This window comes from Canis lupus, chromosome 20 (genome assembly GCF_003254725.2).
Source record: "Canis lupus dingo isolate Sandy chromosome 20, ASM325472v2, whole genome shotgun sequence".
Taxonomy (NCBI): domain Eukaryota; kingdom Metazoa; phylum Chordata; class Mammalia; order Carnivora; family Canidae; genus Canis; species Canis lupus.
Genome location: NC_064262.1, coordinates 846,021 through 859,531, shown reverse-complemented (window position 1 = coordinate 859,531; position 13,511 = coordinate 846,021). Strand labels below are relative to the sequence as shown.

At 51.3% G+C, this 13,511-nt stretch overlaps 1 protein-coding gene across 4 annotated transcripts in view; it reads left to right on the top strand.

Moving 5' to 3' along the window:
- The first annotated feature begins 1,484 nt into the window (after positions 1–1,484).
- The window catches only part of ZXDC (ZXD family zinc finger C), a 44,592-nt gene continuing 32,565 nt past the window's right edge, over positions 1,485–13,511 (top strand). For 3 of the 4 annotated variants that reach the window (XM_025447788.3, XM_049098552.1, XM_049098554.1), the window contains exons 1-5: positions 1,487–2,485; positions 5,173–5,325; positions 5,420–5,498; positions 6,437–6,567; positions 11,363–11,533. In XM_025447788.3, the coding sequence (XP_025303573.1) occupies positions 1,516–2,485; positions 5,173–5,325; positions 5,420–5,498; positions 6,437–6,567; positions 11,363–11,533 (1,504 nt within the window). In that variant the 5' untranslated portion in view covers positions 1,487–1,515. Of the gene's footprint in view, positions 2,486–5,172; positions 5,326–5,419; positions 5,499–6,436; positions 6,568–11,362; positions 11,534–13,511 lie in introns of all 4 variants that reach the window. The other variant, XM_049098553.1, reaches the window with a different exon arrangement.

The window sequence follows — 13,511 nt, the reverse complement described above, 5'->3', positions numbered from 1 at the left end:
TTCATTTTCTTTCTGCTGTTCTTTGAATTAAAGGAGTTTTCAGTATTGACAAAGCCCACTTTATTTCCTTCATTGCGTGTGCTTTTAGTTTCATATCTAGGCTATCATCCCGTAATCCTAGGTCACACATACTGTTTTCTTCTAATAGTTTCTAGTTTTCTCTCTTACATTTAGGTCCTTGATCCATTTTGAGTTACTTTTTGTGTCTGGTGGAAGGTAGGGGTCCAAACTCATTCTTTCACCTGCGGATATCCACTTGTCCTAGGACCATCCGATATTGAATGGACGAATTATTATTGAGTGGTGTATATTTTGGGACATAGATTCATACATCTATCTTGTATTTAAAGCACTTGTAATAGTAAAGCATTCATCAATAAGTATTTACTGAGAGTCTTTGCTGCTAGCTTCTGGGTGTACAGCTGTGAATGAGATGGGCACAGTTCCTGTCCTAAACGAGTCTACACTCTGGAGGGGGACACGGACAATGAATTCTCCAGGAAAGGGGCAAAGAAAACGATAGTCCCAGAGCTAGAAGAGGTAACCCATCAGAGGGGAGGTGGGGAAGAGGGCGCTGGCGGAGGCCGTCCCTGATCCGGAGGAATCAGAGAAGCTTGGCTTGTCGGAGGAGATGGAAAACGATGGGGCGGCCTTGAGGGCAGGGCGAGGCGGGGGGACGTGGGGGCGGCCAGCCGGGCGGGGAGGGCCGTGGCGCGCACACAGGGGGGCACAACGGACCTACGCTTATGGAGCATCACCAAAGAGGCTAGGTTGGGCCGAAGGGTGACGCGGGCGGGGGACCGCGGCGGTGTCCCCCCAGGAGAGCCGCGAGACGGGCTTGGCTCTGAGGGGCTGCGGACGGAGCCCGGGCTGGGGGGGCGGGGGGTTCAGGCAACGGTGAATGAGGCTGGGGTGGTGCGGGCTGCAGCGGGGGATGCGGGGCAGGAGCGCGGGCGGGGGCGGGGCTCTGTGAGCTCTGTGAGCCGCGGCCAGCGGCGCCGGGCCTGGTGGCCGAGGCGGACTCCCCGGCTCCTGGCTGTGTGACCTCGGGCACGAGACTCCAGCTGCCTGCGCCTCAGTTTCCCCGCACCCGTGAGAGTGAAGGCAGTCGGCTGCTAGGACTAACCCATTACCAGGTGGCAGACACGCTGGTGGCGGCGGGCGAGCGAGCGTCGCGGCCCGCCCCGCCCCGCCCCGCCCCGCCCCGCGGAGGGAGCCAGAGCGCAGCCCGCGGGACCCGGGTTGGCAGAAGCGCCCGCGTCCCCGCCCCCGCCCGGCAGGAGCCGCGGACGCGCCTGCGCGGCGCAGACCCTTCCCAGCCCGGCAGGCCTCGCGCGGCGCCCCGCGCCTTACGCGCACGCGCAGCTCGGGCCCCGACTCCCGCCGTGCTCCGCACCCGGCTTTGGCGTCGCCCCGTCGCGGCGTCGCGCGCGGTGGGGCGGGGCGGGGCGGGGCGGGGCGGGGCGGACCGCGCTTCCTCCGAGGCGGCGGCCGGGCGCCGCGGCTGGGCCCAAGATGGACCTCCCGAAGCTGCTCGCCGCGCCGGCCGCGCGCGGGGCCCAACATGGCGGCGGCGGCGGCCCCGGTAGACTCCGCCGCGGCCCGGGGCCCCCGCCCGGCGCGGGCCCCGCGCGCCGCCGCCTGCTCCTGCTGCGGGGCCCGGAAGATGGCGGGCCGGGGCCGCTGCGCGGGGAGGCGGGGGCGGCGGCGGCGGCGGGCCCGGGGCCGAGCCCCCCGGCCCTCGAGGACGGCGGCGACTCCTTCGTGGTGCTGCTGGAGGTGGCGCGCGGGGCGGCGGCCGAGGCCCCCGGGGGGCGGGCGGTCGGGCCCGGCGCTGGCGCGAGTCCCCCCGGCTGCCCTCAGCAGGGCCCCGGCGGCGCGGCCGCCGCCCCCGGGTCCGGCGCGGGCCTCGCGGGCACCGTCACCATCAACAGCCAGGACCTGCTGGTGCGCTTGGATCACGGCGTGTTCACGCTGGCCGCCGCGCCGCCGCAGCCCGGCCCGCCGCCCCGGGGCCCGTCGGCGCCGCCGGGAGAGGAGGCCGCGAGCCCGGCCGAGGGCCGCCGCGGCCCCCAGGGACCCGGCCTCGGCGCCCCGGGATACCGCTGCCCCGAGCCGCAGTGCGCGCTCTCCTTCGCCAAGAAGCACCAGCTCAAGGTGCACCTGCTGACGCACGGCAGCAGCCAGGGCCGGCGGCCCTTCAAGTGCCCCCTGGACGGCTGCGGCTGGGCCTTCACTACCTCCTACAAGCTCAAGCGGCACCTGCAGTCGCACGACAAGCTGCGGCCCTTCGGCTGCCCGGTGGGCGGCTGCGGCAAGAAGTTCACCACCGTGTACAACCTCAAGGCGCACATGAAAGGGCACGAGCAGGAGAACTTGTTCAAGTGCGAGGTGTGCTCCGAGCGCTTTCCCACGCACGCCAAACTCAGCTCCCATCAGCGCAGCCACTTCGAACCTGAGAGGCCCTACAAGTGTGACTTTCCCGGTAACTGCGCGCCGCGGGCTTCGGGGGGCTCCCAGGGCCCCAGCTGCAGACGCGGCCGCGCAGGGCGGGTGCGGGTGCGGCGTCCGCCCGCCTCCGGCTGCTCGGTGGGGCAGGATTTACCTTCCGTGGGCCCAGAGTGAGGGGCGGGAGCGGAGCCCTGTGGTGTTTGTGTCCCAGTTCTCTCCAGGTGATTTCGGTTTGACGCTTCCACCCCGCATTACCATGGGGATTCAGGAGCGAGGGAGCGCCAGTAATTACAGCCTGCCTTCCCCTCAGTGGAGGCAGCAGGCCCCTCCTAAGGTGCTTCAGGTTAATGAGGGCGATAAAGCATCTTCCTAGAGATTTGCCTTATGAGTCAGGTGTCTGTGTTCTGGGATCTTTCACCAGTGGAGTTCAGTTAGCAGGTAGTAACGTGGCACACGCTCCAGTGTGGGAGGAACACAGATGACTCTGGCCAGATGCAACACCCTAAGGCCCTAAGGGAATAGTCAAGGTGTGTGGTGCAGTGCAGTTTTCTGGCACTTTATGCTTTTATTTCCTTTGGACTTCACGGTCTTGGGAAGTTTTAAAAATTATCCTGGTTTTGGGATCCCTGGGTGGTGCAACGGTTTGGCGCCTGCCTTTGGCCCAGGGCGCGATCCTGGAGACCCGGGATCAAGTCCCCACATCGGGCTCCCGGTGCATGGAGCCTGCTTCTCCCTCTGCCTGTGTCTCTACCTCTCTCTCTCTCTCTGTGACTATCATAAATAAATAAAAAATTAAAAAAAATTATCCTCGTTTTATAAATGAGCAGTGTGAGGCCCCACAATGTGGATAAAATCCAGTGGAGGGTGCTTTCCTCTCTGTCCTTGTCTACATCTGCAGGCTCGGAAAGCATGAACTCCACCAAGATAGAGAGGTTCAGCTGGTCTAAGAGGGAGAGTGTGCCTCCCCAGGAGGAAGAGAAGATTCCTGCCTGGGAAGGAGTTGTCTTGTGGCCCCTGGGGTGGAAGGCAGTGCTGGTGGGTGACACTGCAAAGCCAAGGCAGGGAATGTGGGCCACCATAGTGGTGTGAGGTGGGGATTAAAGTTGGAAGGGTGTGGGAGGGACCTTCCACATCCGCTTCATTAAAACAAAACCTCACCTATGTGTCTAGCATGCACCCTGCGTGTGTATTGATGTATTAAATATGTACAGTGCTCTTACAGTAATGCGTACGTTATAAAATACATTTAAATATAAGGATTTTGAAAAGAAATGAAAAACACGTATCAATGGGTCCTAATATTTTTTTTCTCACATACTTTTGGTTGGTCTTGTTCATGCCTCTTCATGGAGAATATAGATTTGGAGCACTGTTTCGGAGCCTTTCTCATTTATACGCTGAATGTCAATGGCTTATACTGTGCTCCCTAATAAAATGCACAAAGAGCATCATTCCTAGTATAATGCTAGGAAGATTAGGGATCTAGCTTGCTTTAGGGTGAGAAGTCCCCCTGAGAGTTTTGGATTGGATGATCAATGGTGTTCAACATGGGTGGGTTCAGGGGAGGGACCAGTGAAGCCCCATTCAGTGTTCTAGACCAGAGTTCACTGAGGCAGTGGGAATGGTGGGGAGGGGGGGGTTCCATGTAGGAAGGATTGCAGGGGCAGGATCAAAGTACTTGACTGTTGATTGCAGGGAGGGCGGTTCTTGCTAAGGCAGAGAAATTTACTTCTTGGGAGAATGTGAGTACACCAAAGCCCAAATAGAGTAGGGAGGGAGGGCAGATTTATGCTGAGGAAGAGGAGGATTTTAGGGCATTTAGGAAGTTAAGCATTTCCCAGTGAAATGTTGGCAGGGAAAGTAGGGTTCCTGGGACTAGTGCTTTGAGGCAGTGATGTGCAGCATATATCTGCTTGGCACAGTGGTAGCATGTTAAAGGCTCTGGAAAGAGCTGCCACAAAGCTACCTGGTCAGCATCTTGCAACTTGGTATTTTCTACTCTATTTAAGCACTGAACCTTTTTGTCAAAGGAGAGCCAATTGATGGGGGAAGTCTGGGGATTGCTGAGGTAGGCTCCTTTCTGGTGGCTCAGCTGGGGTTGCAGAAGGGAGTGAAAGAAAAGGTCATTATGAATGAAGAAGACCCTGGTAGCCTCCTTTGATGTCAGGGAATCCTGGTGAAATAGGCAAAAGGAGAAGCCAGGTGACAGCAGGAGCTGCTGTCGTGTACACAGGATGTCAGGGAGCACATTTGTAATTGTAGAGGACACAGGCTCACCTGTGGAGGCAGACGAGTCTCAGAACAATGGTTTAACCCTCCCAGATAGTTTCCTTGTTCCTTAGTATCTAATTTCTCTCCTTGGCTTTTCTTTGGCCTCACACAGACAGCGTTGACATTTGAGTTCACAAAATGTGAGAAAGATCCATGCTATGGAAATGGGAGCACGTGGCTGTGATTGGAGGACTTTACTTTGATCGCTTGCTTCATATCCAAGTCACATCACAACAGGTGGCCTGCGTGTGCTTATTGGCTACCCTTAGTCACTATTACAAAGCCAGATGTCAGTGGTTGTAACAGTGATTGTAACTTTCTGGAAGTGCTTCTGACTCGTTTTCTCTCATCTGCTTCAGTGTGAATTGTGTCCTGGAGCGGTAACTGGTTTAGCTGTGTTATGTGATTTTTGTCACACCAGTGAGCAGGGTTTGTGTTTTCTTCGTTTAGGCTGTGAGAAGACATTCATCACAGTGAGTGCTCTGTTTTCCCATAACCGAGCCCACTTCAGGGAACAAGAACTCTTTTCTTGTTCTTTTCCTGGGTGCAGCAAACAATATGACAAAGCCTGTCGCCTGAAAATTCACCTGAGAAGTCATACAGGTAATGAGCTAGAGAATACATTATTTGCACCTAAGATTTGTCTTTGTGGTAGCTTGCATTTATGCTTATGTGGTGTAACTTTTTCTTTTCTAAGGTGAAAGACCTTTTATTTGTGATTCTGACAGTTGTGGCTGGACCTTCACCAGCATGTCTAAACTCCTGCGGCACAAAAGGTAATCTTTATGTTTTGGTTTAAGTACCAGTAGTAACAACAAATAAGTTGTTAGTAGTAGAAGCCTATGGATTAAATGTCTGTCTTTTTTTTTTTCTTTTAAGTTATAAGAAATGGAGCCCATTGTAGATAGTTTAGAAAGTTCAGAAAGCTATGAAAAGAGAACCGCTCAGAATCTGATCACCTAAATGTCAGTTTTTCTACATATGCTGCTTTTTAAATGTAGTTTGTGTGCTTTATATCTCATTCGATGTTTAAAACAAGTTAACATTGTGGAAGAAACTTTTCTGATGTCATTACAAACTTTCTGTGCTGGTAACGATGCTCTTGGGGGGCTTTCCCTGCTTGCAGGTGATGTTCAGCACTTTACAGATGTGTTTCCTTTAACCTTCACAAAAACTCTACCTTCGATGTTCTTATTCTCCCTGGTTTGCTTTGGGACAGAGATTGGGTTGTCTGTGCTTGCACAGCTGTGGCGGATTTGAGGGGTTTAAGCACAACAAGATTACTTAGGAAAGGACAGTGTTTATGCATGGACTTGAGGGGGTCCTTTTAACATTGCAGTTGTTTTCTGTGCATCCTTCTCTTTGCCCTCTGTAGCTTGGAAACCACGTTTGTTATCAGAATTTCTAAACATTAGAAGTAGCTCAGCAATACATTTGGGACCCAGCTGCTCCTAGATGGAGCAGCACTAATTGTTGTGTTTGACTTTCCCATCAGCCTTGTCATTAAAGTCAAATTTCTGATTACAGGATTAGCTAAATTGCAAAGCTTCCCACATGGGCTATATAGAATTAAGATTTTCTGAAATGTATGGATCATTTTCTTTAAATGCTAAGAATTTTTAATTTGCAGAATTTTAAACAAAGAATCACCTCTGAGGTCTGGTGTTTCCACGTTGTGTTGTAATCACCATTCCCTGTTTTTCTTTTCTGGCAGGAAACATGATGATGACCGGAGGTTTACCTGCCCCGTTGAAGGCTGTGGGAAGTCTTTCACCAGAGCAGAGCACCTGAAAGGCCATAGCATCACCCACCTGGGTACAAAGCCATTTGAGTGTCCCGTGGAAGGTACATTTTAATATATTAGTTTGAGCTATAAACTAGTACATGTCCTTGTTTTTGTAAGTTTAAGTTGTTTAAAGGTAAGTTTTAGACAAGGTGAGTATAAGTTGCAGCATTCGATTTAAGTGACCAGTTTTTATTTAATTGCTCTCTCTTGGGAACCGTGTGTTGAAAAGAACAGACTTTAGAATCCAGTCTGGTTTGACTCTTGGTTCTGAGGTGCTCTCACTAGATCTGTGGCTCTAGTTTATTACCTGTTTAACTTGGTGGTTGTGAGGATTAGGTGAAATAACATGTGAAAAATGGCTGTTTTGGCATCTGGCACCTATCACAGATTCAGTAAGTGTTAGCTATGTGATTGGACGGCAGTCATGTTAGTCTAGCTTTTAAGAAAAGCATTAGGATTTCTTTTTTTTTTTCTCTGAAACATGGAAGGCACGATTCATTGGCCAGAAGTCAGCTCTGTGGCTTGGCTTGTCTGTGCTGGCCCTAGTGTAAGTGCTGCAGATGTGCTAGAGGGGCAGAGCAGGTCAGTGTATGGTTGTGAATCTGATTCCTGGCTCCTCCTGCCCTAAGTTGATGATACCAGGCTAGCTTCTATTTTCCTTATCTGGAAAAGACCAATTTGAAGCTAAGACCAGTTCCTAGAATATCATGAAGATAATACAGGTAGTTTAATAATGACACAGTTTCCCTTGTATCGGAGCTCCAGTTGAGGCACACCAGGTAGGCCAGTAGTTATAGGGTGCTGTGGGGCCACAAAGGTTCCTAGTGTGGGGGCATGGGAATGGTCTCCCAGTCAGCTGCAAAAGGAGGCAGAGCTAGCTAGGGATAGAGGAGGCAGGAGAGACCAGTGTAGGGTGTCTCCCAGAGTGGTGAGAGCAGCAGGCTGGGTGCTCGGGGCAGGGGTGTGATGGGACCATGTTTGAGCTCAGGCTCCATCTGGTTTCCTGAGGAGATGGCCGGTGCCCGCCATGGAGCTTGGCAGTGGGAAGGTAGAGCAGGCACAGGCGGGAGAGACGGGAGTTAGGCAGTGTACCAGTAGTACCTGGTAATGGATTTGGGAGGAGGACTTGAGGGTGAGGCAGTAGTTGGGGCCAGCATCTCACTGGAGGTGGACACACAGGGCCCATGGTTGGAGGAGCACAATGTGCTGCATGCATTTTAGGTGCCCACAGGCTTTTCAGCTTCACATACTCAGGAGGCAGGGATACACTGCTTGCTGAACTTGGTGAGGAGGTGGGCTGGGAGTGCGGCAGGCAGCACGTAGTGATGATTTAAGCCACAGAAGTGGATGCAGTGCTCAAGGATCGCTGTAGGCTGAAGAGAGGCAGTGTGGTGTGGTGATTGAGGGTCTGAGGCTTCCCGGACTCCAATACCAGGCCTGCTACTTAGGGTGTTCTGTGACCTCTGACAAGCAGCTCTAGCGCTCTCTGCCTCTTTTCTTCATCTTTGAAGTGATCACAAAACCACACAGGGTGTCGTGAGAGGGCCCTGCTAGGTCACAGGTTTAATCAAGGCATATAGAAAACAGCAAATGTCACCTATTGTCATTGTTACCACTGCTATTCAATAAAAAAGGCCTAGGACAAAAACTCTGGGGACCGCCATAAATTCAGGTGGAAAAGAAGAAGGGAACCATGGGAGGGGCCTAAGAACAAATGGGAAGAGTGGTAGCATTAGCAGCATTGAAGCCAAGAGAGGAGGATGTTTGGGAAAGGGGAGGAGTCAGTCCTGAGTGCTGAGGTGCGACAGCTTGGTGAGGACCCTGGGCTCCTTTGGCAGAGTCCGTGGGGTCTTGCAGGGTGAGGGTTGAGGTTCAAGGTTCAGTGGAGAAGCTTACACAGAACCCTGCTCCAGTGCCCTGAGCGGTGGAGTAGGGTAAAGCAGGAGGTAGTCTGTGACGGAGGGAAAGAGGAAGGGTGCTAGCTGGCTACAGAAGAAGGGGTGGCTTCTGCCTTTCAGTAGCTGTGTCCTGGAGAGCTTTGAGCAGGTGGAGGCAGGTGCAGAGGGGGTGACCAGTGGTGCTTGATTGAAGAGTGCTCTCCTCAAGGTGAGGACAGGAGTCCTGGGAAAGGATCCTAGAACCCTTTCTTGGATCGGCTGAGAGTTCTTGAACCTGGATGACTAGACTATTCTTTCTGTTTTTGAAATGTTTGAAATGTTTCATAATAGAAGTTTAAGAACAATAAAAAGTCAAAAAACCACCACCACCCATTTTTCATAGTAACATAGGAGACAGAGGGTAGGGTTACACAGCAGGGAGTGTGTATGATGAGGGAAGGCAGGATGGTTGACTGAGGATGGCGCAAGCGTGCGTGGGGGCGGTGGCAGCGGCCTCTCTAGTATGTGTGGTGCTGCGTATAGAGTCAAGGTTGGGAGGTGTGAGTTGAGGAGATTCCCATGGCATTTGTCATTGATGGGCCATTTCTGCCCCTCCTTGGGGTGGGGATAACTTGGTGTAAGTGTGGGGTACTGGGTATTAATAGCTTTGATTTATTAAGAATAGATAAAAATCTTGGTAGATAATGTTGCAGTTAGGAAAAGACAGCCATTAACACACAGGGAGAAATGGTCACATTCCTGGCCACCAAAGGATATACAAGTGAAAATGAAGTATATTTTGTTTCCTATTGAGTTAGCAAATATTTTTAAAAATGGAAACGACAGGCACACCTCCTTGTTGTGGTTGATCCCTGTCCTTGGCAAAGTAGATTGGTAGCGAGTGTTTTTGGTGCCCTTGCTCTGTGATGTGCCTCCTTAAGCCCGTGTTGAGGAGTCCCAGCTGGACAAGGGGGGCGAGGGACACTGTACAGAGTATTCCTGGGGACTGTGTGGAGCAAAGTACACATTGCCGACTCTACCTCAGGGTGAGACTGGAGGCGTCTGCTCTCTCGTGTGTTTTCCAAATGTTCTCTCATGAGCCTGACCTGGAAACAAGCTGGAGGTTGCCTTTGAAAATGAAGTAAGTTCAAAACTCCTTTCAGAGGCAGCCAAAATCTTTAGTCATCTGGCTGTATTCTATCTTCATAGCTTCTTTTCCTAAAATAAGCCTCTTCCAGGCCCTAGACTCCAGCAGCTCCACCTCGCCATCCCAGGAAGGTGCTACAAGTGCTGTGATGCTTGTTCCATTTTCTTGGACACTGTGCGAGCACTCCGTAGGTTGGCATTGTTTACATGTAGTCTTTATAGCCCTTGTGAGGCAAGTGCCATTCCTGCTTTACAGAAAACAAAAAGATCCAGGAAGAGTAAATAAGGCCACATGGCCAGTAGGGACCGAGCTAGAGTTGGGCTCCAGAATCCAAGCTCTACCCACCCTACTTTGTGGCCTCCACACCTCAGATAGCAGCTCCCTTGGCCCACACACCCTCCTGCTCTGCTGTGTGTCCCCTTACATTTGTCAAGATCCAGTCACCTCAAATGCTGCCTACTTCTTCAAACCTTTTTTTCTCTCAAGAGGTATGCTGTTTCTTCTGATGCTAGAACACTTTATGGCACGAGCACTGGTTTTATTTTGCCTTTTGTTAGGACAGCTGGGTGTTTATATGTCCATTCCAGGCCACAGGCTTGTAGCTACCAAGAACTGTGCTTCCCAACTCTGTGTGTACTCGTACAGAGCTCCAGCAGTGGGAGGTAAGGGTAAGGGGAAGGTGTTGTTTTTAATTTGTCTTGTTTTCCTTCTGACACAGGCGCCGGTCTGTGGTCTTCCTGACTCTGGCTAAGCTGTTGAGTAGTCAGCAAGGCAGTTCCCCCTCCAGGCTCCACTTGTGCTCCTGATTTAGGGTCATTTGCTTCATCCCTTTGGGCATCAGTTTTTCAGTGGTAAAATAAGAGGAAGTGGCTTTGGTGATCTGTTGTGAGATGGTTTCCAGCTCTAAATAGGGTTCCAGTTTTTACAGTAGTAGTTAAATACAGATGATTGATACAAATTTTTAGCAGTTGAACGTTTAAGTGGTTGTTTGACATGTAATTTGACTGACTTTCCCCAGCAGCCTACGTCATGGGTGAAGAAACAGGTCTAGAGTTGGCTTGTCAAGGTTATGTGTCTTCTACACAACTGATGGGGGACTCCTATTTCCTTTTAAATACAGTTTGCTTTCAAATTTAATTCCTTGTGTCAGGGAGGAAGAATTTTCTTCTGCTATTCAAAGTTGTTCTAGGTGGAGTAAATTAAACCAATATGAGCCGATTAACAGAAAATAAAATTTAATTTCATGTGTATGGAAAACCCACACAGACATGAGATTCCAAAGACAGGCAAAATGAAGTATATATGTCATCCTGAGCTAAAGAGAAGGGTGGGTAGGGATCTGGGACTTTAAAAGGGAAGGTAAGCATTTCACAGGAAAATGAAAACTAGTAAATTTTTGGTGAACAAGTGCTTGCTGGGCCCACAGAAACAGTGGGACGCAGAGAAGCCTTTATCAAATGGGCCTTGTTGGGTCCTCCCTGTCCACCTAGTTGGTGTCATAATGTAGTTCTCTGTGGTGGTAGCTGGAGCAAGTTCTCCATCTAAATGCTTTTAGGCAGTAGGCAGAGAGATGTCAAAATGTATTTCTGAGTCTTTTGGGCCTTGATTGTTCCCAGCTGGCATAATCTGCATGCCAGGGAGGCCCAGCTTGGGGCAGCCTGCCTTGGCCCTTATGTTCGTGATGCTGCCCCAAGGGGTATTGTGTGTCTTTCCCTGGCCAGTGGCCAGAGCTTGGACATACCATTGTCTTAGGACTGTGTTGGGAGGAAATGTCAACACCAGTTCCTTAGGAATCTTCACTTTTACCACTCATCGTTCTTTTTGTTCCAGGGTGCTGTGCCAGGTTCTCTGCCCGTAGCAGCCTCTACATTCACTCTAAGAAACACCTGCAGGACGTGGGTGCTCCAAAAAGCCGTTGCCCAGTCTCCAGCTGTAACAGACTCTTCACCTCCAAGCACAGCATGAAGGCACACGTTGTCCGACAGCATAGCCAGCGCCCAGGTCTGCTCGGTTTACTTCCCCCTTTGGGCTCTGCAAAGATGTGTATGTTTGACATATGTCAGTGGAGCCAAAGCTTGTCCTTCCATCCTTCGCCCCTTCCAGAAGTTGCGTGGTTGGAGGTTAAAGTAATTGAGCACAGTGAAATCTGAACTAGTCCATGGACCATGGCTGTGAAGCCTAGTGGCATTGGCATCTTTTGGGGTCTCTCCTGCCACTTGCCGCTGACCCTTAATCCCTCCCTTGTTTCTGAAGTGCTTCCCTTGAGGAGCATTCAGTCTTCTACTTGTGGGTGTGTATCTATCTATCTATCTATCTATCTATTTATTTATGGGGGAAATATTTATGTATATGTATTTTTATTTTCAGTGTTTTACTTGGTTTGTTTTTCCTAGCATGTCTTCTAAAACTGTCTCCCTCTGTGAGTTTTGAGCCTGAATTCTGAGCCTTCCCCTCCTGTTTCTCTTCACTCCTTTCTCCCTGTCCTACTATGCTCTCTGAACACTTCCGTCTCCTCTCCACCATGGTGAGGAAAAATTCTGGAAGGCCAGACAGAGTGGTGGTGCACCTTGTGAGCAGGGGGCCGAGCTTGAGCGCCTGGGGAGGAGAGGGCAGAGAGGGAACCACAGCAGTAGTCAGGGGATTCTGGGCGCCCCTGAAGGCCTAGTCATCTGGCCACATGCTGAGTGGGACTGACAGTCTGCCTCTTGAGACTGCACACACAACCCCTTGAGCAGGACTCTGAGGGGTCTGGGCAGCTGTGCGCTGCCTCTGCCCCGGAGCTCCAACTATCTTGCCCCCTGGGGCGCAGTAGGGTTGCTGTTCCTGGCAGGGAAGGTGCTGGCTGGCCTTACAGTTACTTGAGCCTGCTGCCTCCCTGCCACCTGTGTGACAGGCAGCACCAGCCTTAGGGCATAGCCACTTCCTAGCCGTGTGATCCAAGCCAGGGCACAGGCCCTCAAGCCTCAGTCCCCTCGTCTATAAAACAGAAGAGAATTTGCCTAGTTCTCCAAAGGAAATGTCCTTCCTCTGGCTTCTTCCCATCCTGTTTAGATGTGGTCACTTCATTCCTTTGGCTTTAATAGTAATTGCCATTCTGCTTGGGATTTAAAGAAGCTGCCCTTCTAAACTCTAGGTGTTGGGAGGACTCCTGTCAGAGGCTGTCACCTCACTCACAGAATCCTCAAGAGCCTAAGGTTGGCGTTGAGAGGCCCTCAGCGGTCGGGTTGTCGCTGCTGGCTCTGAGCTGGCACTATGGGATACCCGGTCTCTCTGCTCCTGGACTTGTGCAGTCAGCGACAGCATGACTTATCCCACATGAGCTTCCTTAGGCTCTGTGTCCACATGAGAACCTCTTAGGGGCTCTGTAGTGCCTGTGTTGCCCAGGCTGTGAATTCATAATGTGCCATCGACTGACTTGTGTGTCGTTCTTCCTTGCCATGGTCAGGGGAGATAACGAGCTGGTGTCCCGGGGCCAGCCTGGTGAGAAGCGTGTGCTTGGGAACACCCGCTGTTGTGGATGCTGCCAGGGGCTTTGCCAAGCGCTGGATGGGCTGCTGCAGTCCCCCTTCATGGCAGTCCCAGGGCAGGGGCATCTTCACTGCTCTGTCCCTGATGAGCTGGAAAGGAGAGGGACTTGTCTGGGGTCACATAGACTGAGAAGTGCTGGAGCGAGTCTGGACCATTGTAACCTTGGTCTAGATGATCTGTAAGAATTAACGTTTACTAATTTCTAAATATTGGGGCCTTGTGATAGCAGATGTCTAGTAAATATCTGGATTTCAGTGCTAAATAGGAAATTTTTGAACAAATTAGTGTCTCTTTACACTGAGATGATTATTTTTTCGTCCTTATGAAATTCTGAAGATGGGAATTTTTGGAAAGTTTTGAAAAAGAGTTTTCCATTTTTAATTCTCTAAAGAATGTCTGCCATTGTTTTAAAGCTTTATTGGTACTGAGATACTTAGTAAAGAAGCAATAT